General features: G+C 37.3%; 1 protein-coding gene across 3 annotated transcripts in view; it reads left to right on the forward strand.

Moving 5' to 3' along the window:
• ADGRL2 (adhesion G protein-coupled receptor L2) overlaps positions 1-25,652 on the forward strand; it is a 158,423-nt gene that overhangs the window by 103,928 nt on the left and 28,843 nt on the right. For 2 of the 3 annotated variants that reach the window (XM_084291350.1, XM_084291351.1), the window contains exons 5-11: positions 3,798-3,907; positions 9,607-10,407; positions 18,580-18,876; positions 19,420-19,523; positions 20,345-20,530; positions 21,572-21,610; positions 24,522-24,705. In XM_084291350.1, the coding sequence (XP_084147476.1) occupies positions 3,798-3,907; positions 9,607-10,407; positions 18,580-18,876; positions 19,420-19,523; positions 20,345-20,530; positions 21,572-21,610; positions 24,522-24,705 (1,721 nt within the window). The remainder of the gene's footprint in view (positions 1-3,797; positions 3,908-9,606; positions 10,408-18,579; positions 18,877-19,419; positions 19,524-20,344; positions 20,531-21,571; positions 21,611-24,521; positions 24,706-25,652) is intronic. The other variant, XM_084291352.1, reaches the window with a different exon arrangement.

The raw sequence follows: 25,652 nt of genomic DNA on the forward strand, positions 1-25,652 counted from the left end.
TATTTTTCTGATGATGTCCAGGCCTACTTTCAAATCTATAGGAATTTTATTACATGCGTGTTTTGGAGAATCTAATATTCAGAAAGGGCTTACCCATTCAAAAAGTAATGGAAAATAGGACATGAGATTATGTCGCAAAGATTGTAACTGTAATATGGGCATAGTGTTTCTAAATGTAAAGATTTCTCAAAATTATGAACCTCAGCTAGAGCAGTGATGAGGTAGCTTTGATACTCTGTAGTCATGTAGCTGGCATAATTCAGAGTTTCTTGCTGTAAAGAATGTCAGCTGAGACCTTTAGTAGTTGGTTAAATGGTCTTGGTAGACAGCAGCAGAACTGTAGGCCAATAACCAATACAGTATATTAGGTTCTACAGAGGAAAAACCTACAACGCTGAAGACAGAAGACTTCCATTTATCCAGAGCACAAATGACAGTACTGTAAATTCCCTGAGTGGCTTGTCTCTGAACTACCTCTACAGAGCCCATATCTTCTTTGTCTCTTCTCCAAAAGCCATGATGTGGGATTGACAGCTGCTGTAGATACTGTTGGGGTTTCTTGAAGATTTCACTGGAATTGGAATATGACCACTAACTAGGTAACAAATAGTTACCTGAATGTGGATTTTTTTACATATGAATGTCTTAATCAAGCTGCTTTAATTTGAAGTCTTAGAAACATGTGAGAATCAGAACCTTATATGAAAATTACTCATGTTTTGTAAAATGCAACCATCAGCGTATTCTTAAATGCAGATCAGTGGTTTGAATGTGAAAAACCACAACTTAAAGCACAAATCCTTCTACTCATTCAGTTATCCAAGTAATTGCCCTCTCTGGGTATGGGGATGCTTTGTAGCACTGATTTGTACTGCAGTACCAGGCAGGCTCATTGTGTTTTGGAACTGGCGTCTCCTTCATTTTGACCAAAGGTGAGCAAGAGGTGGCCATATGGAGAGTAAGCAAAATTTTAGCTGTAGAAATAGTCAAAAGTTTTTACAAAGTCTATGCCTTCCTGGAATTATCACTCAGTGCCTGCAGTTTGACTCTGGCACTCATTGTGGAAAGACAAAATAGTGCATTGTTTTAATTATTATTATTATATAGACTTTTGATACAAGCTACCATGAACTGCAGCTTCCTGACTGATGACAGAGTAATAATTCTTTCACCTGGGGAAAATGAAAGAGAAGGAGACGAGTCCGTCTTTTTTTATACAATTTACAAATACTGCTAATAAAACTTTTTTTTTTTTTTTTTTCCACAGCTAAATATAACCTTCATCAGTTTCACTCACAAGCAATTCCTCCCAATATGTATCCATTTTATTGTGCAACAAATCAATATTTCTCTCTTAATTGCTGCTCATTCAAGTATAAAATGAAATTTTCATACAGCTCAAAGCTGTGGAAACCATTATACTGAGTGATGCACTACACAGAGTCTTTCTGTAGGGATGGTTTTGGCTTCAGCATAAGGTTTTCACTAACAAAACAGAAAAATTTAAAGAAATAATTACAAATAATTACAAATTCTTACATCCAAGGTTTTTATGCTGGTTAGTCTGACCTGAGTTGCAAAAACCTTGTACAGGGAACAAAGAGGCCTGTGAAGTTTAGGACTGTGCTGCCTTCTCCTATTTCTACAGCCTTTTCTTAACACCATGTACATGAGATCAGTGCAGAGGCTTTCTCTGCAAGCTGGTTGCATGTGTCATCACTTCCATGTGGCTTTGAAAACCATCATACTTGTTCCAGTCTCTCAAGTACTGGAGAACAAGTCCTATGAGGAGCGGCTGAGGGAGCTGGGCTTGTTCAGCCTGGAGAAAAGGAGGCTCAGGGGTGATCTTATTGCTCTCTACAGATACCTTAAAGGAGGCAGTAGCGAGGTGGGGGTTGGTCTATTCTCCCACGTGCCTGGGGACAGGACTAGGGGGAATGGGCTTAAGTTGCGCCAGGGGAGTTTTAGGTTGGATGTTAGGAAGAACTTCTGTACCGAAAGGGTTGTGAGGCATTGGAAAAGGCTGCCCAGGGAAGTGGTGGAGTCACCATCCCTGGAAGTCTTTAAAAGACATTTAGATGCAGAGTTTAGGGATATGGGTTAGCAGGGACTGTTAGTGTTAGGTCAGAGGTTGGACTCGATGATCTTGAGGTCTCTTCCAACCTAGAAATTCTGTGATTCTGTGATTCTGTGAAGTACACTTCATGAGATGTTGCCTTGAGTAACACTGGCACCCTGAGTCTCACAGAACCTGTGTGAGGGCTGCATGAGGATCCTGCCTATGCTGGCCGCAAGTCATGGCCGCAAGGTAAACTCCTCACCATCTATCTGGTTGTGTGTGTATACAGGAATCATGGGCTACTTCCACTCCAGTTTGCAGTTATAAGCCTTATGAGACAAAAAAGTAGTTTTTAGAAAAAGAGACAGAGAAATGAAGAGATAAATTCAGAAGAGTCGTTGTTCCTGAGTTTACTCAATAAGAGGCTCACTATGTCCTGACCAGTTTTATACAAGCTTGATTAGAACATAAAAGGGAAAGTGATTCATATCTGAGTTCTTCAAATGGGCTTGTTCTACCTTTCATGAGGTAGCATGAATTATTCTTATACCTGCTGGCAAAGTAGAGCTGTGGAAAGCTGTTGATACAAGATAGATTATTTTAGCTTGGGTATTCAGGGAGTGTGGGAAGTGGTAGGGCAATAGAGAAGTTGATGTACAGCTGGAGTCAAAGGCTAGACCATTACTGAAGCTCAGACGTCCGTTATGCAGTTTGCTGACAAACAAAAGTAACCCCTGAGAAGATCAGCTAAGCTCTTTTTCTTTTAGTTACCAAACTCCCTGACCTTCTCTTCTTTCCATCTACTTCCTTCTGTTTTTTTCTGTATTATATTTTGACCATCTCTTCAGAGTTAGGTGATAATTTTTCCATTTTAAGTTTCAATCTATTGATTCTTTTGTTTCTCTTTCTTCTGGAAGCCTCTACTCATTATTTAAAAAATAAGCAAACGAAAAACAAACAAACAAACAAAATCACCCTTTATAAACATTAAATTCAGTAGATCCTTATGGTTAGAGGCATTGTAATGAAGTTCTTTGTATCAAAATGCATTGACTTCCATTGTTCAACAAATCATTTATGTTCCAGTATTTAGTCTCCTCTAAAATACATTTGAATTAATTTTCTTGCAGTTGTTCTTTTTAACTGTTTTTCTTATTTCCTCAGATGGTTATTCTTTACCTCTTGCTGTAACCTAACAGAGGAAGCATAGAGTCCACCAATTATTCCTAAAATAATTAAAATGGAAATGCTAATGCTCTTTGTCTGCAGTAACTCTTCCAACCAAAATCATAACTTTCTTGAATCACAACAAAAATCTCTCTGAGACATAAAACCATTCATCAGTATGTATACCTACGAAGACTGAAGGAATTGCTCATTTGTGCAATTGTACATTATTCAAATTTACACGTTTTTTCATTTTGTATCATTGCATTTTGCTTTGATTTTATTGAATAGTGGTGTCAAGTCAGTATATATTTGGGATAGCTATCTTTACCAGTGGGAATGAGTGACATTTAGATAACATCGATCCCCAAATTTGAGTGTAAAGCCAGGACTGAAATATTGTGTTGAAGCCTTATTTATGGACTCAGACTGATCTAGTATTAATTAACTTGTTGTCTTATGGATTGGATTGCCCAAGTATGAAGAGAGTTAGAACCGCATATAGCACTTAAGTATGAACTTGCAAATTAAATGTAATTTTAAATTAATTACCTTTCTTTTCCCATTACAGGTGCAACAACCGAACACAGTGTATAGTAGTTACTGGGTCAGATGTGTTTCCTGATCCTTGTCCTGGAACATACAAGTATCTAGAAGTTCAGTATGAATGTGTTCCTTACAGTAAGTATAATCTTTTTATTCTTGTTCACTTCCTTTGGCCCTCACAATTAAAGCTGGAGTGCTGTTACATGGAAAAGAAGCATATGTTTATGGCCCACAGACCCATTATGCATGCAGAGCACTTGCAGACTAGGGCCTCCAATTAGCTTCGCAAAGTGTGGAAGGAAGCCATGGTGTGATGCTGGCCAAGTGTCTGTCTGTGTTCTTAAGTGTTTGGCTTTTAAGGCTACTGTTTTTCCAGAAAACAAACTCGAATTAGCTATTCAATAGGCCAGATAGAAATTTGTACTTTTGCCCAATACCAGTTGCTGACAAATTGGCTTGGCTCACAGACTTCTAAAGAAGGAATTGACTTCAATTTTAATCATTATCTATTTGAAAGGCTACCTGCTGTTATGGTGACTTTGGGTGTACAACAAAGCCCAGCACTGACACTCCTGGGCAAATGCCCTGGTCAGGAGACATTATAAGACAACTTTGTGCTTCAGGGGCGCAGTTGTAAGTGAACACAGAATCAGAGTGAATAATTCATCAGTAAGTTACTGAAACTTGTTTCTTAAAAACAGTGGGAAAAGGAGTGAGAAAGAGACGTTCACTTTTAGTGTAAAGCCAAAATGTGAACTGTGCCTTGGAATCAGCTGTCAAAACAGAACTTTTTTTCCTGAAAATAAAGTAAATACTGAAAACATATTGAGATCAAAAAATTAGAAGTTATGGCTATTTCAGCAGTTTTGTACGGTATTCTTTCTAATGCCAGAATTCGCTAGATTTAGACATACCTCTTTTTCCTTGCAATAATTAATGTGTTTTTTTTTGTTTTTTTTGTTTTTTTTTTTTTCCCACTGATGTATGCATGTTTTAAAAGTTCTGCAGATTCAACACTTTTAACTGGTTTTGCTTTCTTGTAAGGTCATTCTTTTCAGTGACTTCTCCCTCGTCCTGTAACTCCACAGAGAAATATCTGTACTTGCAATGGAATTTGAGCAGTGCACTGATCATTCCCTTAAGTTATTATTAAGTGTGAATTTCTTGATCTGCAGTAATCCTTAACCAAAGTCACATTTTCTGTTGGTACAGGAAACAGGCCAAGTCTGAGATGCAAAAACACTGTGGTGACAGTATACATCCAAAAAGGAAGGAAGTGAGTTCTGGCATAAGCAAAGCTATGTCAAAACTGTCCATTCTATTTACTGTACAACATTAAAATTTAGACTTCTTAAACCAAAATACTACTCTGTACTGCTTCACCACATTGAACATTCACTATTGTTAAAGGCCAAACACAGATCATCTGTTTTTTCTTCATTTCTGCTGTCATTGTGATATGGATGCTTGCTGATTTTTTTTTTTTTCTGTACCATTTGTAGGATTGGAAGCCTACTGCATACAGTGATCCCTAGTACCATTCCTACTGTGTGTAGTATTGGTGGCTTGTTATACCTGTTCTTCTTGTGCCACTTTTAAGGAGTGATGTCTTACCCCAATCTAACCAAAATTTTGTTCCACAAAGATCACTTTTACTGTAGCTCACTTTTTATTCCCAAATTCTCAGAAAGAGGGCAGTACTACTGATTCCAAACCATGGGGTCAGTCAAATGACAAGAGGTTATGTTTCCAGTTCCAGTAGGCTAGTTCATAGAGAAAAGGTATAATGCAAATAATGTTCAAACATAATTTTTTGTGCTGTTTTAGGAAGAGAAGTGTGGATATATTCAACTGATTGGGTATTGCTGTCTACAGGAATCTTTTCTTTTCCAGTTTTCAGAAGTATAGTGTCACAGCGCGGCCTATCCTGTACTCTAACATGTAGTAATTCTACTTTTAAAATGCTTATTTTTGTTTATTGTGAATTTCATTGGCCTACCCCTTCCTTGAATTATATAATTCTATGTCTATCATAACTCAGGATTCTGGATACTTCTTGTCTTTCAAAGTCTAAGTTTTGTAGTTTGTTAACTGCAGCATGTACGGTGATGACACTGCCTAATTCCAGAATTGTAAGAGGAATCATCTGTTGTTACCAGCATCAAAAGGATTGCCAGTTATTAAAATCAGTTTTTGATTTCAAGCTACATTGTGCTGCAGTAGCCATTTTGATTGTTGACCATTTTTTTCCCCTGTCCCACAAAGCCTATCCTGTTATTTTTGCAAATCTCTTGATGACCAATCAACGCCAGTTATCAAGTCTAATTTTTTTTTTCCTCTTACTTGTTCCATTGCTTCACTTCTAAACGTACTAAATGACTAAAATCATTAGGTTTGCAAAGAGCAGCTATCCCAGCAAAAAGAGACTTGTTAAGAAGATGGGATAGGCTTTTGTGGGTCTAGTAAGGGGGATTTTTAGTGATCACAGAACTTCTAACCAAAGTTCAGTTATGCTTTTTTTTTTTCTGAACTTCATCTTCAGTTACTGCAAGACTGCAAAATGTACTATGTTGACGTCTTTCAGCCCGTGAGAGATTACAGCTAGCAATTGTACCAACTTTTGTGGTTAAAGTTGAGAGCTCTTACACATTGGTGTTGGTGTCACCCTTGTACAAAATGCAATTTATGAGCTCCTCTTAGGTCTTGCTGGCCTCTAGAAATATGATCACGCTTTGCTGTTCATGTGTATTGATTGAGCTTCCTCTGGGCTCTCATTGCCCTCAAAAGAACGTACTTAATGAAAAACTTCCTTTTTTGCATCTCGTAGTGTAGACCTGTTACTGATGTTTTTCTAATCCTCTTTAGCTGAAAAAAATCTATTGAAATACTCAGTTGGATCTCCAACAAAACTAAAATTCTAGACAAATTTGATAGGCATTGCTTTGTCCTAAAATAAGAGTGTTATTGATTAAATTACAAAGAAATTGAGAGTACCATACTTGACATTTCTCTCAATTATGCTGCACAATGTGTGTTGACACTTTTACTGAATAACGGAAGTTGGCCCTTTTATTAAGAAGTACATCAGAAGTACCATTTTGTACATCTGTGCATTTTTATTTTAAGCCTTTTTTGGACTCAGGAATTCAATAGAAAACATTTTAAAGTGTTTTATTCTCTCTCTGTCTATATTGATTGGACTTTGCAGCATTTGTTTATTTCAGTAAGCCCATCTGTCCCTGAAAAATGTACAGCTGTACACCAATGCACTTGGAGAAGACATGCCAGTAATGATTTTAGTTATCCCTAGATTTTTCCCTCACTCCTATTACTAATTCTAAGTAGGTACAATATCAATACTGCTCTTTGGCGAGGAATAAGCTCGTGCATGAAAGTTCACAAACAGAATAATATGAAAGTCATTAACACTGAATATGAAACTCAGGAACTCACCTAAGAATGCGTCTTCTGTTTACTCGAGAATTAGAAAATGAAGTAAAACAAATTTGTTACCTAAATATGCACAAATGAACAAAGGCTAGAAAAACTACTGCTGATTTTGACAATATTAGCCCCCTTCCACTCTGCCTGTAAAGCTTTGGAATTGTTCCCTAAAGAAACACTAGATCAACTCAGTCAATACCATTCTCCCAAAATAACCATATGTAATTTTGTTAAATGAAACTGAAAATACAAAACTTTCTATGGAATATAGAAATACTTTTTTCATGATAATACTGGAATACTGAAAATGTAATAGCTGTGCAAATAGTTTTGATACACTTCCTTGGTGCCAGCAGTTACTGTCACACAGATTGGTACATCTGTCATTTTCCAGGTCATTTTATGAAAGTAAGGGAACATACTTCAAAGGCTACTGAGTATATGAAATAGATTTTATTGCAAATAATTATTGGAGAGCTATTTACTATCTGGACTTCAGCTCTAAGTCTTCTATAATATGTTCCTTAAAACTTCCTTGGGGGAAAATTTCTATAGTAATGTAACTTTGTTAATCAGGTTTGATTTATATTTTCCATGTATGGTGGTGGAATGCAAATTTGTTTCAAACACTTAGTATACTTAGTCCTTGCATACTAGCTTGCTGTTTTGGGCTTAATTGATGATGCTGGAGAATATCTGAATGAGCTAAATGTTAATCTTTTCTTCACCTCTTGCTTACTGTGCTTTTGCTTCCTTTTTCTAGATGTTTTTGCTTATTTCTTCTAGTCTGATTTTGCAGTTATAGACAAAGAAGTGTCAAAAGTTCTCAAGATTGCATTCAGGAAAATAAACAAAATAAAGCCTAAGGAGAGCTAAAGGATACAAGCTGCTTTCTTTACAAGAAAGAAAAGCTGGGGGAAAGATGGGAGGGAAGTTTAATAAACACACATACATACCTATATAACTCATATGCCGTATTTTGGATTTATAATTATCTAACTAATATAATATGTATATGTGCACTAGCACATATATGATATATTAACGTGTCACTTTTAAAAATCAACTTGATAGCATTATGCTTTGAGTTTGAGAAGAGTATGTCTAGCATGCATTAGTAAAGTCATTCATTATTTATTCAGGTTCACTAAGTGAAACAACATGCCAACGTATCTGTATTGCCTCCTTAATCTACTAAATTGATTGATCCATGTTCACTTGTGTAACCGTAGAATCTCTCTCCTGCTAGGTTTTCCTGTTGTCTGTTTCTCTTTATCCAATATAGTGCAGTTCTTATTCTCCCTATATTTAGCGTCTGTTACTAATTTAATCTTTAGATTAATAGTCAATTTATGTTAATCTTCTTTCTTTTTTCCTTGCACTTTTTTATTTTTCTTCCGATGCTTAAAATAGAAGTGGAGCAAAAAGGTAAATAACGTATACAGTCCAAACCCCAGCTCCTTGTTATGTGCCTTATGGATGTTAACCTCTTCCCTTCCCCTCCCCACAACACTCTTATATTATGATAATCAGCAGGATCTCATAAGTACACCTCATAAAGAAGTCGACTGTTTGCAATAAAGTGACTTGGCTGCTTAAAGTAGGTGGCGGGGTATAGTGTCTGAAATACTTGGGCTGGAGGGAAGACTCCCTTGCTTTTTTCTCTCCCTTTCTCTTTGTCTTTCTTTCCCTCTCTTTCTCTCACCCTTGGGTAAATTCTTGTTAATAAAGTGTCATCTTGCCTGGCTTCCAGAACCCTCTCCATAGCATGCCATGGTTACAGGGTTTCCTGGTCTGTTTCATTCATTGCTTTGGTTGTGTTTTGTTTTCTCTGCTCCTAATTGCTTTCTCTATATACCTGATGATTTGTTTCGTTCCTTTATTTTAATCGAGGCACCTCCTTTTTCAGCCTCACCACTTCTTAAAGTTCTAAACAAGTCGATGCGATTTTTTTGGACTGAAATGACCTAGCGCACTGCTGCACACCAGTTAAAAGCTCTGGAGCGTTAATGCGTACTCACTAAAAGTCTAAGATGAAAATGCAACAGTAGCTCTACATTTTCAGCTGTCTGTGTATGCCATTGAGCCTTGGTCTGTACTAGTGAAAGCAGTTCCCATCCACTTTCCATACTGGTACAGCAAGAACATGGTAACTTTAAGAAAAGTGGATGATAAAGGGTGATAATTGCATTAATTATAACATAAGGTATAATCTAGTGCCAATTAAATTGATTTTTTTTCTTCCTGACACAGTCATTATGATTTACCTACTTTTTTCTTTTTTATTCTTTTTTTCTTTTCCTTTTTTTTTTCTTCTTTTTTTTGGGGGGGATTATGAGACAGTTTTAATCTGACATAATTCTTCTTTTACTTCTCTCTGTGACTGTTAGTTTTTGTTTGCCCGGGGACGTTGAAAGCAATTGTGGACTCACCGTACTTATATGAAGCTGAACAAAAAGCAGGTGCTTGGTGCAAAGATCCTCTCCAGGCTGCAGATAAAATATACTTCATGCCATGGACCCCATATCGCACCGATACTTTGATAGAATATGCTTCCTTAGAGGACTTCCAAAACGGACGCCAGCAAACAACATACAAACTCCCAAATCGAGTGGACGGTACTGGATTTGTAGTATACGATGGCGCTGTCTTTTTTAACAAGGAAAGAACTAGGAACATAGTAAAATTTGACTTGAGGACTAGAATTAAGAGTGGAGAGGCCATAATCAATTATGCTAATTACCATGACACCTCTCCATACCGATGGGGAGGAAAAACTGACATTGACTTGGCAGTTGATGAAAATGGCTTATGGGTAATTTATGCTACGGAGCAAAACAATGGGATGATAGTAATTAGCCAGTTGAACCCCTACACCCTGCGCTTTGAAGCAACCTGGGAAACAACATACGACAAACGGGCAGCATCCAATGCTTTTATGATATGTGGTGTCCTGTATGTAGTGCGGTCAGTGTATCAAGACAATGAAAGTGAGACAGGCAAGAATGCCATTGATTACATCTACAACACCAGGCTGAGTAGAGGAGAGCACGTGGATGTTCCTTTCCCCAACCAGTACCAGTACATCGCTGCAGTGGATTACAACCCCAGAGACAACCAGCTCTATGTGTGGAATAACAACTTCATTCTGCGATATTCTTTGGAATTTGGCCCACCTGATCCTGCCCAAGGTAACAGTTTGACTTTTCTTATTTTTCATCTCTTTGTACTTCCATTCAAATAACTATTTCAGATCTCTTTGGTCTAAAATATATCTTTGTACAGAAAGACGAGGAGGGTTTGTGTCTCTGCACAGTTGAACAGTACAGTGTTACATTGGTACAAGGCAAATTTACAGAACTTGTGAAGAGAGATAGAATTACTTAATTCGGTTTCATTTGGCTTGTATTTTCCTGTAATTTGTTTTATGCAAGTGTTTAGCTTTTCTGTGCTTGAGAATGAGTTGGAGAATAGCTTATTTACTTTACATCAGTCAGTTTGACTTTCTGCAGCTAAAGTAAGTTTGAGTTCATTCACACTGAGCCAGAAGCCTGTTCCCATTGGTTCTGTGTTACCTGACTTCTGAGTTGATTACAGCACACATGCAGACCTCTTAACTTCTTGGCGCCAGCAGTTGAAAGTGATGTGTGCTGGGAGGTCCCAGAGGAGACATACAGGGTTAATGTGCAATACCAAGCATAAATATTTTTCTGCAGACCCATTTGCACAGTTTCTAATGCTGGATTAGATAAGATTATCCAACATCCTTTTAACAGATTTCTCAGCAAGTCCATTAAAACTGCTGTTCAGCTCACATGAAGTTAGAATAGCTACCTAAAAGGAAGGACACTAATTGGCCAAAAAGAGGAGTAAAAAAGAGGTCTCTAAGTCCCAGCTATCCTAAAGAATGACATGAACAGGCACAGCCACATATTGACGCCTGTGGGGGATAGTATCAAGAGAAATGCTCTGTGGCAGAAGAGTATACATGCATCAAAGAACAGGTTGTTGGTAAGCTGCTTTAGCAATGAAGTCTGATACTTCGCTTCTGTCATCCAATTGGCATATGTGTTTAGCAGCCATTTTTTGTGCTTCAAAAAATAGTAATAACAGTTTCTCCCCATGGAAAGTAGCTGTTCGGTGTTGTCTCAGCTGATGCATGTGCAGCAGGATGAACCACATAGTGGTGCACCTCTCCTGCAAAGACAGGCTGAGAGTGTCGGGGTTGTTAGGCCTAGAAAAGAGAAGGTTCTGAGAAGACCTCATCGCAGTCTTCCAATACCTAAAGGGGGCCTACCGGAAAGACGTGGAGGGACTTTGTCAGGGAGTGAGTGTACTGATAGAACAGGGGGTAATGTTTTCAAGTATTCAATGATAGAGTAGGTTTCAATTAGATATAAGGAAGAAATTCTTCACTCAGAGGGCGGTGAGGCACTGGAACAGGTTGCCCAGAGAAGCTGTGGATGCCCCATCCCTGGAAGTGTTCAAGGCCAGGCTGGATGGGGCTTTGGGCCACCTGATCTAGTGGGAGGTGTCCCTGCCCATGGCAGGGCAGTGGAATTAGACGGTCTTTAATGTCCCTTCCAACCCAAATCATTCTTCAGTTCTATGATTCTCTATCAGCATACATATAACTTTTCCTAAATAAAAAAGTACGTAAGATGCAGCACCATGAGGCAGTTTAGAAGTACCATACGAGCAATCTCCAGAGTCCCATAATGATGTTACCAGTCTGTCTCCTGCAGACCTCCCTGGCTGTGTGATGCCAGTCTCAGCCAGTTCTAGTGTTTGGGGGCTGAGCTCCAGCCTGAGGGCAGCTGTTCTGGCTGGCTCTGCACTCTGTATGTGAAACAAGGCCACTCCTCAGGGAGGCTTTGCAGCTGCTCTTAGCTAAGACATACCCACCTAGGTAATTAGAAAAAAATTATAGCTTTCATTTTCATACATTCTCAGACATGTCACTTTTCATTCAGTTTAACTGAGATGAAGATACAGTTTAAGTTCTCCAACACCTTAAAAATAAGAGCAGTAAATGGAGGTGCCGGCTTTATGTAGCTTTTGCAGTTCAGACATCTGCCATGAATGTGGCAAAAGCTAATCTTTAAATCATTGCATTGAGGGAAAAAGCATTTAGGAAGAGCAGGAAGAGACAAAAAAGCTGTCATTTATGTTAGTACCACCAAACATCTCCAGTGAGATATTTCATAATGTTTTTATTATGAGAGAGTCTCTAAGATCCTAACTTACAGTACACATCTCAGCCACATTCCATCTAATATCAGCAAGAGTTTCAGGTATCCAGCAGCACCCCTTCATGTTTCACATGGGTTTCCATGTGAAGAAGCTGGTATGCAAGACAGAGGGAGAAAGATGGTACTGCAACCAAACCTAGACAAGAAGGGGTCTAGGGCATGCTGCAGAGTGCTTGCCTCTCATCTAAGCATTTTCACCCATGAAGATATAAAATGAATATTTTGAGTGGTTTGTGAGTTTTTGTTTTAAATGCATTAAGAAATCAGTAAATACATTTTGATTGTGACCTTTTTAAATATAGAAACCATATGAAGACATTAGGTTTATTTGAATGTGTATTACATTGATTCACAAAAGTTATTTTTTCCCTGTATAGAGCCAATAACCACTGTTTAAATTTTGTATTGATGTGTAAATGGCAGATCTAAGAATATGTTTCAGTTCATTTCCTCTTTTGACTTTAGCTAAAGGCTACTAAATTAAAGGAAAAATTAGTGTGATTGCCTTGAGAAGTACTGCTATAAAACCAAGAAGACATTCCAGACTTATAACTCAGTATTTTATTTGTATTATAGTCTCAGTTCTTCATTTTTTCAGCATAAAATCTATATAAATTGAAGACCAGTCCATCTATTGTTACACAGTCCAAGAACCTATATGTGTAATACACATTTCAGGTTTTTATCTTCCGTGGAATTAGATCAGATTTTCAGCCCATTTGACAAAGAACATTTTTATGTTTCTTTTTTTTTTTTCTTTTTCTGTGGTTCAGATCTCTTAATCATCTACTCAAAGACATAGGTGTTAGGATAAGATTCTTTAAGTCACCTAATGGGAGAACTTTTCTTTCTTTTTTTTTTTTTCTACAACGGTACTTTAATGTAAGGTATTTAATGGTGTCACAAGGTCAGTGCCTCAAAATTGGAAGTCATGGCCTTTTCTGTTCTAGCGGTTAACTTGGGGCCACTGTAGAAAAGTCAGCAATCTGTGTTGCTTCTGTTGCTGCGGGAGCAATAATGATGTATAGACACCGAGTGATTCATTTTTTCTTCCATCTATCTGTCTTAGCTATCAGTTCTTGTCTGCACCTTAACTTCCTGCTATCAAGGGCTTCAGAAACAACAATCTTCTTCTTCCATAAAAGACAAATTTGTCACATTTGAGTCACACTTCTTAACTCAAAGGTCTGTGTTTGCTCCCAGAGCCAAAATTGTGGACTCATTTGTGACCTCCAGCATGCCTTTTTTCTTTCAGTTGTTTCTTCCATTTTTAAATCTGCCTATTGAAACCACAGAAATGCCACTATAATTAACCTAATGTTGACCTGGCTTTTGCTGCAAACCTACACCATTTCTTCCTCCTCCAACTGTGTATGTTATGTGCTTCCCATATTCATATTTACCTAATCCTCAGGAAAACTCTTCAGATTTCTAAAACCAAGGCTGCTGCAGCCATGCTACCACGACCACGTTTACCCTGGAAATTGGGTCTGCTGCCCTTAGAGCTCTCCCCTTTACCTCAGTCTTTATGTGTTGTTATTTCTTCTCTCTCCTCTTGGGAATTATAGTACATAGGTGTAGAAATGGCATTCAGAGCTAGATCTGGCAAGTAACACTCATTTACAACACAAGATCACATTTTCATAGGTTAAATGTAAAAATTATATTTAAATGTCAACCTTAATTCAGAAATAGTTCAGAAATATATCAGGTCCTGCAAAAAGCAACTACAAAAATGCAGAACAAAGAAAAGTTTTTGTATTCTTGGTAAATTTAGTGTATATGTCCCAGTATATTATTTCTAAGGAGGCATCCAAGGATCAAACAAATCCTAGCTGGAATAAGAATTTTTAAAGGAATTTAGATCAGGAAGAATGAAGGGAATGTTCCCCCTAAAAGTGAATGAGTATTGCATTTAAGGTTTCCTTGGTAACAAAAAGAAGATAAATCCTTTTGTTCTGTTGTAGTGCATTAGGGAGAGATTTCATCTACACTCACCCCAATTTACGCTAACTGTGCAAACTGTTCAAACTGGAGTTGTCTCCCCTTTTGTACCATGATACCCATCATTAACTTTTATTGGATCACTGCAGGAAAATACGGATGTTGTGAGTGTGGACAGAACAGAAACTCAGAGAGTACTATCACCAAGGGCTTGAAATAATAGGAAGCTAGTGCAAATAAATCTTTATAAACCAAGAATCTATGACGAAGTCATGCAGCAAATTGTTAAGTAAATTAGATCTTTGCTATTATAGTGAATCTGCTACACTACAGATTGATTAAAGAGTGGCTGTACAAATAAAGACAACATAATGGGGACCAGATAGCACATTTCTTGATCATAGGTATTTCTCTAATTTTGAAATGTATTTATTATTTTCAAGGTGTAAATTTATAAATGCCTGTGTAAACATTTCACTTTCGACTAAATGGGATTTGGCAGGGTCAATAGAATTCTGGCCAGCATAATAGCTGTAACCTATAAGTAATTAGGTAAGTCTTAGTGACTTCCCTGATATTCACTGAAGCATAAAAACAGGCACATAGCAGCAATAAGCAGAAAACAGGGAAATCTGGATTTGCACAGGTTTCTGATCCTGTTGCTTTACACAGCAGCTCAGCGTACGACACTTTTTGAAAATGAGGTGAGGATCTAGGTTTTCAAATGTCCAAATACATTGAAATATCTAGTCAATAATAGCATATGTTTAAATGAAAAATCCATACATCCAATTTCTGAAATTATCTAGGTCCCAGAGATGAAAGTGAAACCCCTGATATTTTCAGAAACGATGCATTGTCTAAGCATTTCAGTTCATTTTTAAATGTAGAGGGATATTTGTATTGTGTGTGTGTGTTTGTTTGTTTGTTTGTTTTGATGTATTTAATGTCTACTTAGAATAGAAACCCATTGGCGAAGAATGTTAGATTGAAGAAAATAGAAAATAGGTGCTGTCTCTAAATCCATTCTTCACTGTCAGTTGGGGAAACAAAGTTACTATTCCCCTGCTGTCCTAAGCAATTGTGTTATGTTTTTATAGACATCACACTGTTAAGCAGGTGCTAAGTTTTACTCCAGTGGTGTCTTCATTTTTAGAAACCAATAGTACTTCTAACTGTTTAAATCAGCTGTTAGGAACTGCATGAAACAAATGTAAATTAATTACTCTCAATTTGAGTCCTTGCATTTGCTTCCTATTGCTATCGTCATTTTTTTTAATCTTATGAAGACTGTCTTCAGCTGGTTAATGAGACACATCTATTTAAGAATAAAAAAAAATAAAATAGGAAGGAAGAAGGCAGAAGAGGTTTTGTTTTTCTCCTCAGCATGTCCAGCATGGTAAAAAAATCCTAAGTGGAATCTCACATTGCAGAAGTAGCTTTCTTGGTAGTGGACCAAAAATTAAAAATAAAAATCGTCAGCCTTATAAAGGCTTACCCCAGCTGCCTGTAATGGTAAGTTAATAACCCCTACATGTGGTTTGGTCTCCTTTTTAGTTGTGTCATATTAATCATCACTACCATTGTCTTGTATCTGTAAGCACTCTGTAACTGCCTGGGAGCCTGCAGATGCCATCACCCTGGACACTTCAGATTGAGACACTTCAGGTGGTGGCAGCTATCATGTATCTTCTTGCAGCTCAGGACAGTGACCTTACAGATTAAGTTCCCCAACAGGTCATTAAAAACAAAATGATCCACCTTCTGAAGGCTGGATATATTCCTAAAGAGATGTGCTCCTATTTTCAACCTTCCCAGTCACAGGCTTCCAGCACTGCCTGAAGTTTCTTGGTACATTCTTAAATATACCGACTTCTCCAGTTTTGTATTTAAATCAGAGAATCTCTTAGAAATGACCTGTATCTCTTTCAGTTTTGAGAGAGAGAAGGTTTGAAGTCTTTTTCTTAGAATGGGAGATTACAAGTATATTTCAAAAGTATACATTACTACTAAGGTATGCAGGTCATTTTTGAATCATAGACAATATGCATGGGGATTGATTTCAATGGATAGCATTAAAATTGTTCTACCTAATGTTGTGTAAAGACAGCAGAATATTCTAGCTGAGGGTGCAGCACAAAATATATTCTGAAAATTGTTACCTCACTACTGAACTTCAGAGAGTTGTTTTGAATTCTTATAGTGGTATTCTGAGACAAAGCTATCCTAAACATTACAGGTTTGAGCAGTAATAGCAATAATGCTAACACACATTTCAGTGATTAAATATGTACTAATTAGCACACTGTGTTAGGGGATGGATAGTAATAACCAGTTGTCCCTTGCATCATTCTTTGTCCCTAGCAGCTCCCTGTTCCCCGGGACCTGATTCAGCAGGCATTGCCTGACACTGCTGCAAGTGATTGCAAATGCTTTTGACGAATGTTAATTGGGAAAGCAGTAGAAGGCTGGATGCATTGTAATCAAACGAAAATTACAGCAGTTTCACAAGATGTCAGGCAAGCACTTGCAGAACAGATCCAGAGATTTCAGTAGGTTTCATAGTAGCTGGCTTCGCCACAAATTCAGCACAATTACACAGACTGTCTTCAAACAGCCAAGAATCAGATCGAACAGAAGACAGCCTCTGAAGAAGTTTCTCATTTATGAGCAAGAAAGGGATAAAAAAAAACACATCTCCTTATACAGTCTGTAAAAATAGATTCTGATGTTCAAAGCTTCACTCTAAATTCATAGAAAAATAAAAAGATAAATTCATATTTGAGACTCCTAAAATATTATAGATGAAATATAATTGAAAGAGGATTTTGAAATAATAATTGTTATCTTGAATCAAGAGAAAGTCAATATTTTTCAAAACACAAACATAAAAAATAATCTGCTGAAAGAAAGCTAGGCAGCACTTTTGGTTTTGGTGGTGATTTTATTTAGAGACCATGAGAAGACATGCATTGTCCAGTGCCTTGGAGGTCAAGGGCCTAGCAGCAACAAAACCCAACAACAAAAAAGCCACTTTATCCAGTGAAGTTAATCCTAAAATTAGCTTCATTTATTTCTATATTGGTTAGGAAATAATAAATACTCAATCTGAGCATATTTAGTCTCAGCACAAGGACTTGTGCTTTTATGTGCTTGTAAAGCACTGTGAGCACTAATGAAAGATTTGGAAATAATTAATGGTAACTGCCTCAATTACATTACCCGCATAGTTTCAACTGTTGCCCAATGTATATTTGAAGGTGATGAACAGAAATTGCGGACTGCTATCTTCACAAGTATTGACTAGTGCTACCTTTCCAAAGCCTCAGAAAAAATGCAGCAGGCCCAGCTGCGCCTCCCCAGCCCCAGCAGTTCCTTTCTCACGGGGGTTGGTGAAGTGAACCACTGTGAGTCTCAGACAGAAATGATTTGGCCTAAACCAGTCCTAGTGTTGCACGAAAGGTTGTACTAGGTGCTTGCCACTGGCCTGCATGAGTCATGTCTTCGTATCTGCTTTATCAAGAAAGGATGTTAAAACCTGCAATGTTCAAACACCAGACCACCACCTCCCTGCTATGCATTTCTGCTGCTTGGAGTTAATCAGTCATGCTGCAGCTCACTCGAGCAGAATGGCTGCTGGGTAGGAAGATGTTATCAGAATTACTTTCCTGGAAGGTGTGTTGTGGGTGACTTGAAGTTTTTGGGTCTATATTTTTTTTACGGTCCAGTTATTTACAGCCCACTATCTTTATTGCTAAAGCTGAACTGTATTAACTGTATTGTTTATGGCATGCTGATTCAAATGGTTCTGTCCATACAGTCCTTCCTTCTGCAGAAATGATTAAGTAATCATTAATTGCTCTGAGCATATTTGTTATGTACTGATAACTTGGTAGGACTGCCTTTCAGCTTTTAGAAATGTAACTACCAATTGTTATTGTAGAAGAGATTGTTTAGAGATTGTTCTGAAACTTCATACTGGTATGAGCTGGGAGGAAAATAATTCTTAAGCACCCAGAATAACATTAAGAAAAGTGCAGTATTAAGGTAAAGAAAAGGAGACACCAGAGAATCCATTAAAATAACATAAATAACATTAAAAGGACTTTTAAAATCTGAACTCATTCACTCATTCACTTCTTTATTACTCTAATTTTCTCTGTGCAGTGCCTACTACAGCAGTGACAATAACTTCTTCAGCAGAGCTGTACAAAACCACAGTGTCAACCACTAGCACTACATCTCAGAAAGGCCCCATAAGCACAACATTAGCTGGAGGAACAAAGGAAGGAAGCAGAGGACCCAAGCCACCACCACCCATTTCCACAACCAAAATTCCTCCTGTGACAAGTTTCTTCCCATTGCCAGAGAGATTCTGTGAACCAACTGAGGCCAGGGGGATTAGCTGGCCCCAGACACAAAGAGGAATGATGGTTGAACGCCCTTGCCCCAAAGGAACACGAGGTATTGCCTTTAAAAATATGTCTTGAATTCAAGCAGTCATTTCAAAAGCACTGTGCCACTCTGATGACGATTTCTTTTTTAAATCTCAAGCTGTCTGTCATGATTTTTTCATGTTAGTTGGAGAATGCAGTACCTACAGGCAGTGGTCAAGTTCTAATCTACAAACAGCATTTGAACGTAGATGCAAAATTACCTTGCACATATGCTTTGAGAATCCAGGTCAAATTTTAGGTCTTTGCTTGGGGACTGTTGTGAAATATGCTTACAGATGCCTTTCTCATTATGAGCTCCCCTCTGGATGAGCTCCAGGAAAAATCAAGGGCTTTTTGTTTGTTTGCAGAAAACGTCTGGTACTTTTCACTGACTTTTTTATTGCTGTTCGTCATCTACATTATTTCCATACGTTTTTGTAAATTATTGTCAACTACTTACATTAGCGGCATTCAGAATTTAACATTGCTTAGGAGTACATTGTAGCTGATTTCCTGAATGCATGCAGAAAAATGGTTTCAATTTCACTGTAGTTTTCCACATCTGTTGTAGGAACTGCCTCATATCTTTGTGTGGTTTTAACGGGAACGTGGAACCCCAAAGGTCCCGATCTTAGCAACTGCACCTCACACTGGGTAAATCAGCTGGCTCAGAAGGTTGGTTGAAACCTTTTTATCTGATGTACACTGGTGACTAAGGATAAAACTGCAAGCATTAATAATTCAGTTAGTTGAAACCGTCTTTATTACTCTGTGTTCATTTGAAATAGAAAGAGTTATGAGCATTTTGTGTGTGAAATATTTACCAAAAGTTAGGTTCATAAGTATGTTTAAGCATAGTCTTGCACTAAGTAATTGTATTGAGTCTGTGCTTACATGTTTTCATCACGTTTTAAAGCAAAGTAGCTTTTCCAGTATCTTTGCTTAATGAATCAAATATTATAAACCACATAGCAAAAAGTCTGGTATGCAACCAGGTTTTTAGGTTTGGGGAAAATTACGCTGTAATAAGTAGATTTTTGTATAAGTGCATTAATAACAGTATGATTAAAACACAGAGCCACTTTCTGTGCTTTCCCTCCCTACTGAGATTTACTGAGTTTATGAAAACTGGATAATTTGTTGTCAGTACCAGGCTACTTGACTTTCAAATGCCTCAAGCACTACTATGAACAAATAGATTTCTTACTGTCTGATAATGGCAGTAAAATAAAAGTGAGGATGAATAGAAGATCTAGCCCAAAAGTCCCAGCCTGATTTCTGTTTTGATGGCTGTTAAGAACTGCTTTTGTGTGTCATGGATCTAAGAACCTTTAATCTTCTGAGATAAAGAGAATGTTATTGGTCTCAATTAGTTGCAGATTTCAATGTATGTGTAAATGGTTATTTCACCACAACAAAGGTATGCGGGGAATTGGAATTAGGAGCCGCAAGCAGAACAAGGGACCCTGCTGAGATAATATAAATTGTCATTTCAGATCAGAAGTGGAGAAAATGCAGCTAGTCTGGCCAATGAACTGGCTAAACACACCAAAGGACCAGTCTTCGCTGGCGATGTTAGTTCATCAGTGAGGCTGATGGAGCAGCTTGTGGACATTTTGGATGCTCAGCTGCAGGAACTGCGGCCCAGTGAAAAAGACTCAGCAGGAAGGAGTTATAACAAGGTACACGTTTCCCTTCAAATCTTCCTGCTGGGATAACCATTGCCTTTGATTATTTTTTTTCTCTTTCAGAAATATTAATCTATACTTTGTTCCTGTGTACTTATAGTTGTGGAATAAACATGTAAGAGAAAACAACAGTAAATGCATAGCAGAAAGTTGCAATTACTTTCTTTAGGGAATAAGATAAAATTCACAATAGCTGACTGGTACTCAAAAACAGCTATGTGTCCCTTATTAAAATCTGGAATACGTTAAAAATAACATGAGAGAGCTGGGTAATAGCTTACAGAAATTCTGTACCAAATCAGTATTTTTATCCAGTGATCATTTTAACCCTGAACATCCTGAACACTCAGTGGGATTCAGCATAGCTGCAGGGTTTTGTCTTAATCTGACCTTCTGCGAAATAATAGCAATTTTTTAGACTTTTTAAGACACCAACATCGCTTATAATTGATCTTATATGTCAAGACATATCTAAAATGCAAAGACTTAGGTTTTATCTGGAATAATGCTCAGAGAAACATTTCAGAGAAAAAAAAATATGTCTTACAGTTTTAGATAGAAATCATAAAAGTGTTACCATTCCTGTTTTTCTCAGAAGAAATGCTATATTTCATGGCCTCCTCCTTGCCTCAGCTTAGTCAAGAAGCTATAGACAAAACTTTTTTAGCCTGCTTTATAGAGAGAGCTCCATGCATTCTTCCGTTGTCTTGGCAATAGTTTAATTTACAATCCCTAGCTACCCTTAAAAGAGTTTTCCCAGAGACAGATAAAGTGACCACACAGGGATTTTCTCCTTTGACCTTTTCACACAAATCCCACTGTTCGGGAAAAAATACCTGGGCACCTGTATACTGGTTGGGAAAAAAGTTTCCTGTATGATGTTTTTCTGTAGTCATCATTGGACGGATACTAAATTAATATCCAGAATCTTTGTAGTTCAAATTAGGGATTTAAAACACCAGACTAATTTTTGGATATCTCTGAAGCTTTCCAGAATGTGTCTAACTTCTGATTTTCTTTTTTCTTACTAAAAAGCTCCAAAAACGAGAGAAGACATGCAGGGCTTACCTTAAGGTATCTCTCCTGTGCTGTCACCCTGCTTTCTCCCTGCTTCAGCAACCTGCCACGCTTTATCATCTTGCTGCATGATCCTATGTATTTCAGTCTTTGATAAATGTGTATTGTGCCCCATATCAACTGTACAAATGTTGGCTTTGCACAGGTATAACACTCAGGAAAAAAAAGGTCAAAGTTTATACGTCTTTTACCTCAACTTGTTCCAAAGTATAAGAGGAGAAATAGTCATTATCTGAATTGGAAATAAAATCTCTCACATAATACAGCTTTTGGTGGAGGAAAAAACTGGCAACTTAACAGAAATTACTTCAGCTTGGTAGTATTGTATATCAAAGACTGTTTAGAGTTAATTTGCTTGCATGAAAAATACATTATGTAGCCTACTTTGTTCTTCGTGCATTCCTATACCTAGTAAAATGATCCTTCTTACAATTTTAAGAGTTGTTACAAAGGCCAGATTCAGTGATTCCAGTATTAAATGGATACATTTTTAGGACAAACTAGCTTTACTAGTAGAATACATGCCACATGTCCTATTAACCAGGCTATGTGAAAGACATGTAACATTGCTGCCCAATTTTCAGTTTCTTTCCTCTCTGGTAAAATGGTTGCCCACAGTGGCCAGCTTCTGTTCTGTGATACAATGCAAATAATGCCACCTCATGCCTGTGAATAAGAGAAGAAAATGTCCTAGGATAGATTGTATCTGTGTCTCTGAAAATTTTTATTGCACATTTTTTTGAAGTTTCTTTTAAAATACTGTTTTTCACTTGTACCTTCTGAGATAAAATGTAAGAACAATTTTTGAAAAGAACTTTAAAATGCTTTGCAACATAATAAATTAATTCAGACAGTTACTGAAGAGACACCTCTCTATAGCAGGCACTCAGACTTTTATCCTGCAGCTTAGGAAAGAGATGGGAGGTGTCCAGTTATGGCAAAAATTTGACAAAAGGAGGCCAAGATCTGGAGCGAAATTCACTTCTCAAATAATATATATATATATTTTTTATTAGAAAGTTTTTTGTTGTTGTTGTTTGTTTGTTTGTTTTTTAATAGGAAAAGGAAACACAGCAGGTATTTACTAGACTGAATTTTCGTTCTTTGTTTTCAATAGTAAACATTAACATGAGAAGAGCAATTATTGGGTTGCTTCAACAGATGCATCAGAGGGGCCACATGGTCTTCCTACTTTCCCACTCATCTTTGAGTGGAGAAAATGCCTCAGAAATCTTATTGGACAGGTGATCATTTACCACAGGAAAAATGCAGAGTTAGCTTATCCCATAATAAACAAAAAGCATTTCAGATTAATAAATGCATACCATCAGCACTAGATGGAGACACATAAGAAACCATAGCCACAACCTTAATTTTTGACTGGTGTCATTTTCTGTAGATCTCAAATGGGCTTCTCTGGTTAGATAAGACTAATAAACCTCTTGAAATGACAAATCAAAAGCTGACTTACACTATGTAAAGGAAGCAAGTTCCCACTTTGTGACAGAGGATTCATTTGTACCTCAGATTAGAGGCTCCAATCTGTATTTCTTGGTGACTAATGAATCTGGCCTCTGCAGACCAATTTCTGTTCCACTCTAGTTAATGGCTGCAGCAGTATCAGTGTGAGCATTTTGACTATTCTGTCTCCCATTAGAGAAAGAAAAAAGGCTTTAATGCCACTTCGAAGTATCTTCCACCTGCCAGGAAGGTCATGGTGACTCACAATGCAGACAGAAAGAGGATATTAAAATGGGTTAGGCTAATTAATCTTGCTCTGACAATAGCCTTGACCAACTTTTCCTATTCCTATTACACAATGTAGTATTCCAGACCAACATCTTTCTGTTTGTACACTGTGTTCTGTTTCCATTCCCAATACTTTCAAATTGATCAAACACATTATATATATGCTTAATGACACATTATGACTCGGTAAATGGGACAGAGTAAACAGGGTGTTTCAGCAATGCATGGCATACTCAATGCACAGCTACATTATGCATTAATGTAAGAGCCTGCCTTCAATTGATTAACTGATTACTGTGATTGATTGGATTATTTTGTAAAAATAATGTAATCATGTCTCTGAATTCTTTTCTTCCTTATTTACTGTTACTTTATATGCAGCTTAATGAACCTTAAAACATAATGATGGAGTTGTTGCAGGAAAGACTTAAAATGGCAGCTTTATTCAGTTTTTCAGTTTTGCCTTCTCTGATAACAGGGGCAGTCAGTGGACATCTTGTTTGCTCTATTGATTTCCTTTTTTAACTGACCTTTGTGTAGGAATGGGAGTTAGTAATCTTTTTAAGTATCTATGAACAGGTACAGGAACAGGAGGAGGAGTGAGAATGGCCCAGGCTAATTTATATCCACCGAGTCAGCTTCATTTCATGCCTCCTGTAATAAAGAAAGCAGTTTGTCATAGACAAGTAGTTTACAGCACCATGGCTGCATGAGTTGTGCTAAGTTTCCAGAAGAGAATTATTGCCATTTTAGCCTAAGCTGCAGAATGCCAATTTTGGCATTAGTATTTTTAAATATAAGTTATATATTTTGACATTAACTTTAAGATGAAAGCTTCAGGCAAAACTTCTGGCATTTATTTTTTATATTTTTTCAGCACATTAACAAAGCTGTCTTTATATTTGACAAGAGACGAGTCAAATCTGCATGTTTACCACTTAGAGACTACACAATGCTAGTGGCTAACTGCACTTCTATTAATGCTTATCCAGCAAGGGGATGGAAAATATTTTTATTTTGAAAATAGTTTTATAGTGCCATTAAATCACAGTAAATCATTCTGACAGTAAAGTATTATAATTGTCACCAGATAATGTTGGAAATTTTCCCCAGCTGCCTAGGGCAATCAGACCTAATGATAGTTTTCTAATGAATGCAGGCAATTGTTGATACAGTGGACAACCTGCTCAGGCCTGAAGCACTGGAGTCCTGGAAAGACATGAATTCTTCAGAACAAGCCCATGCAGCCACAATGCTACTTGATACATTAGAAGAAGGGGCTTTTGTCTTAGCTGATAATCTCTTAGAACCAACCAGAGTGTCAATGCCCACAGAAAATATTGGTAAGTGAATTTATTTTCAAGTATTAATTAAAGTCGTGTGCACTGCTTTCCACAAAAACAAGAAAAAATATTCTGGGTTGCCATATGCTCTTTGAAAGGTGAGCTGCACAAAATTTTTAGAAAGCTATATGTTACCTGCCTGTGTATCAAAGGACTTGCTCCTGAGGAGAGGAGAAATGCTTTTCTTGCTTACTTAAACAAAATTAGCATTCTTCTTTAGTATCATTAATACAGTGTATAACGTAAAATAGTTGATATTGCAAAGTTGATTTACCACTGAAAAATCATTAGCAGAATGTATAGATACGAAGAGTACTTAAATGGCAAAGTATGGATTTTTTGAGGTAACTGCTTTCTGTAGGGCTGAGGAAATGCTTTTCTATTATACATAATCTGTTCCTAATGAATTTAAATTACTTTTTGCAATGCAGTCTTCCAGTTAAATATTTTAGGCACTCAGAGCATAGGCCAAATGTTTATATTAAACATGACTGTCTTCAGGTAAAAATGTGTTCAGTGGACTACATCTCCCATAATGCAGAATAGTTATGCTCCAGAGACTGCAAAATAGCTGAAGATAGTTGGAGCATAATTTGGAATTTAAGTGGTGACAGAGAAATGAAGGGGTTTGGTATTAGAGATGTGCAAATATTGGTACACGGGATGTGTTAAAGCAAAAATCATTGCTATGCATAAAATTAAAATTCCTTCATCTTATTACAGAGATGAATGTAGTCTCAGTGAAGTACAAGGAAGCTGAAAGTCTGCTAATTTGAGGGGTACCGAGATGGAGACTTGGAATAGACTCAGAAATGAGACTTTTCACGTTTCAATGTCTCCATATTTGTAACTGTAGAATATGATTCTGCCTAGTTTTTATTGAGTAGGAAGATACTGGGAAAAGATCAGGAAGGGTGTTATAGCCTGGTATAAAGTTGTTTCTGAAG

This window comes from Netta rufina, assembly GCF_964035555.1.
Source record: "Netta rufina genome assembly, chromosome: 8".
NCBI classification, from domain to species: domain Eukaryota; kingdom Metazoa; phylum Chordata; class Aves; order Anseriformes; family Anatidae; genus Netta; species Netta rufina.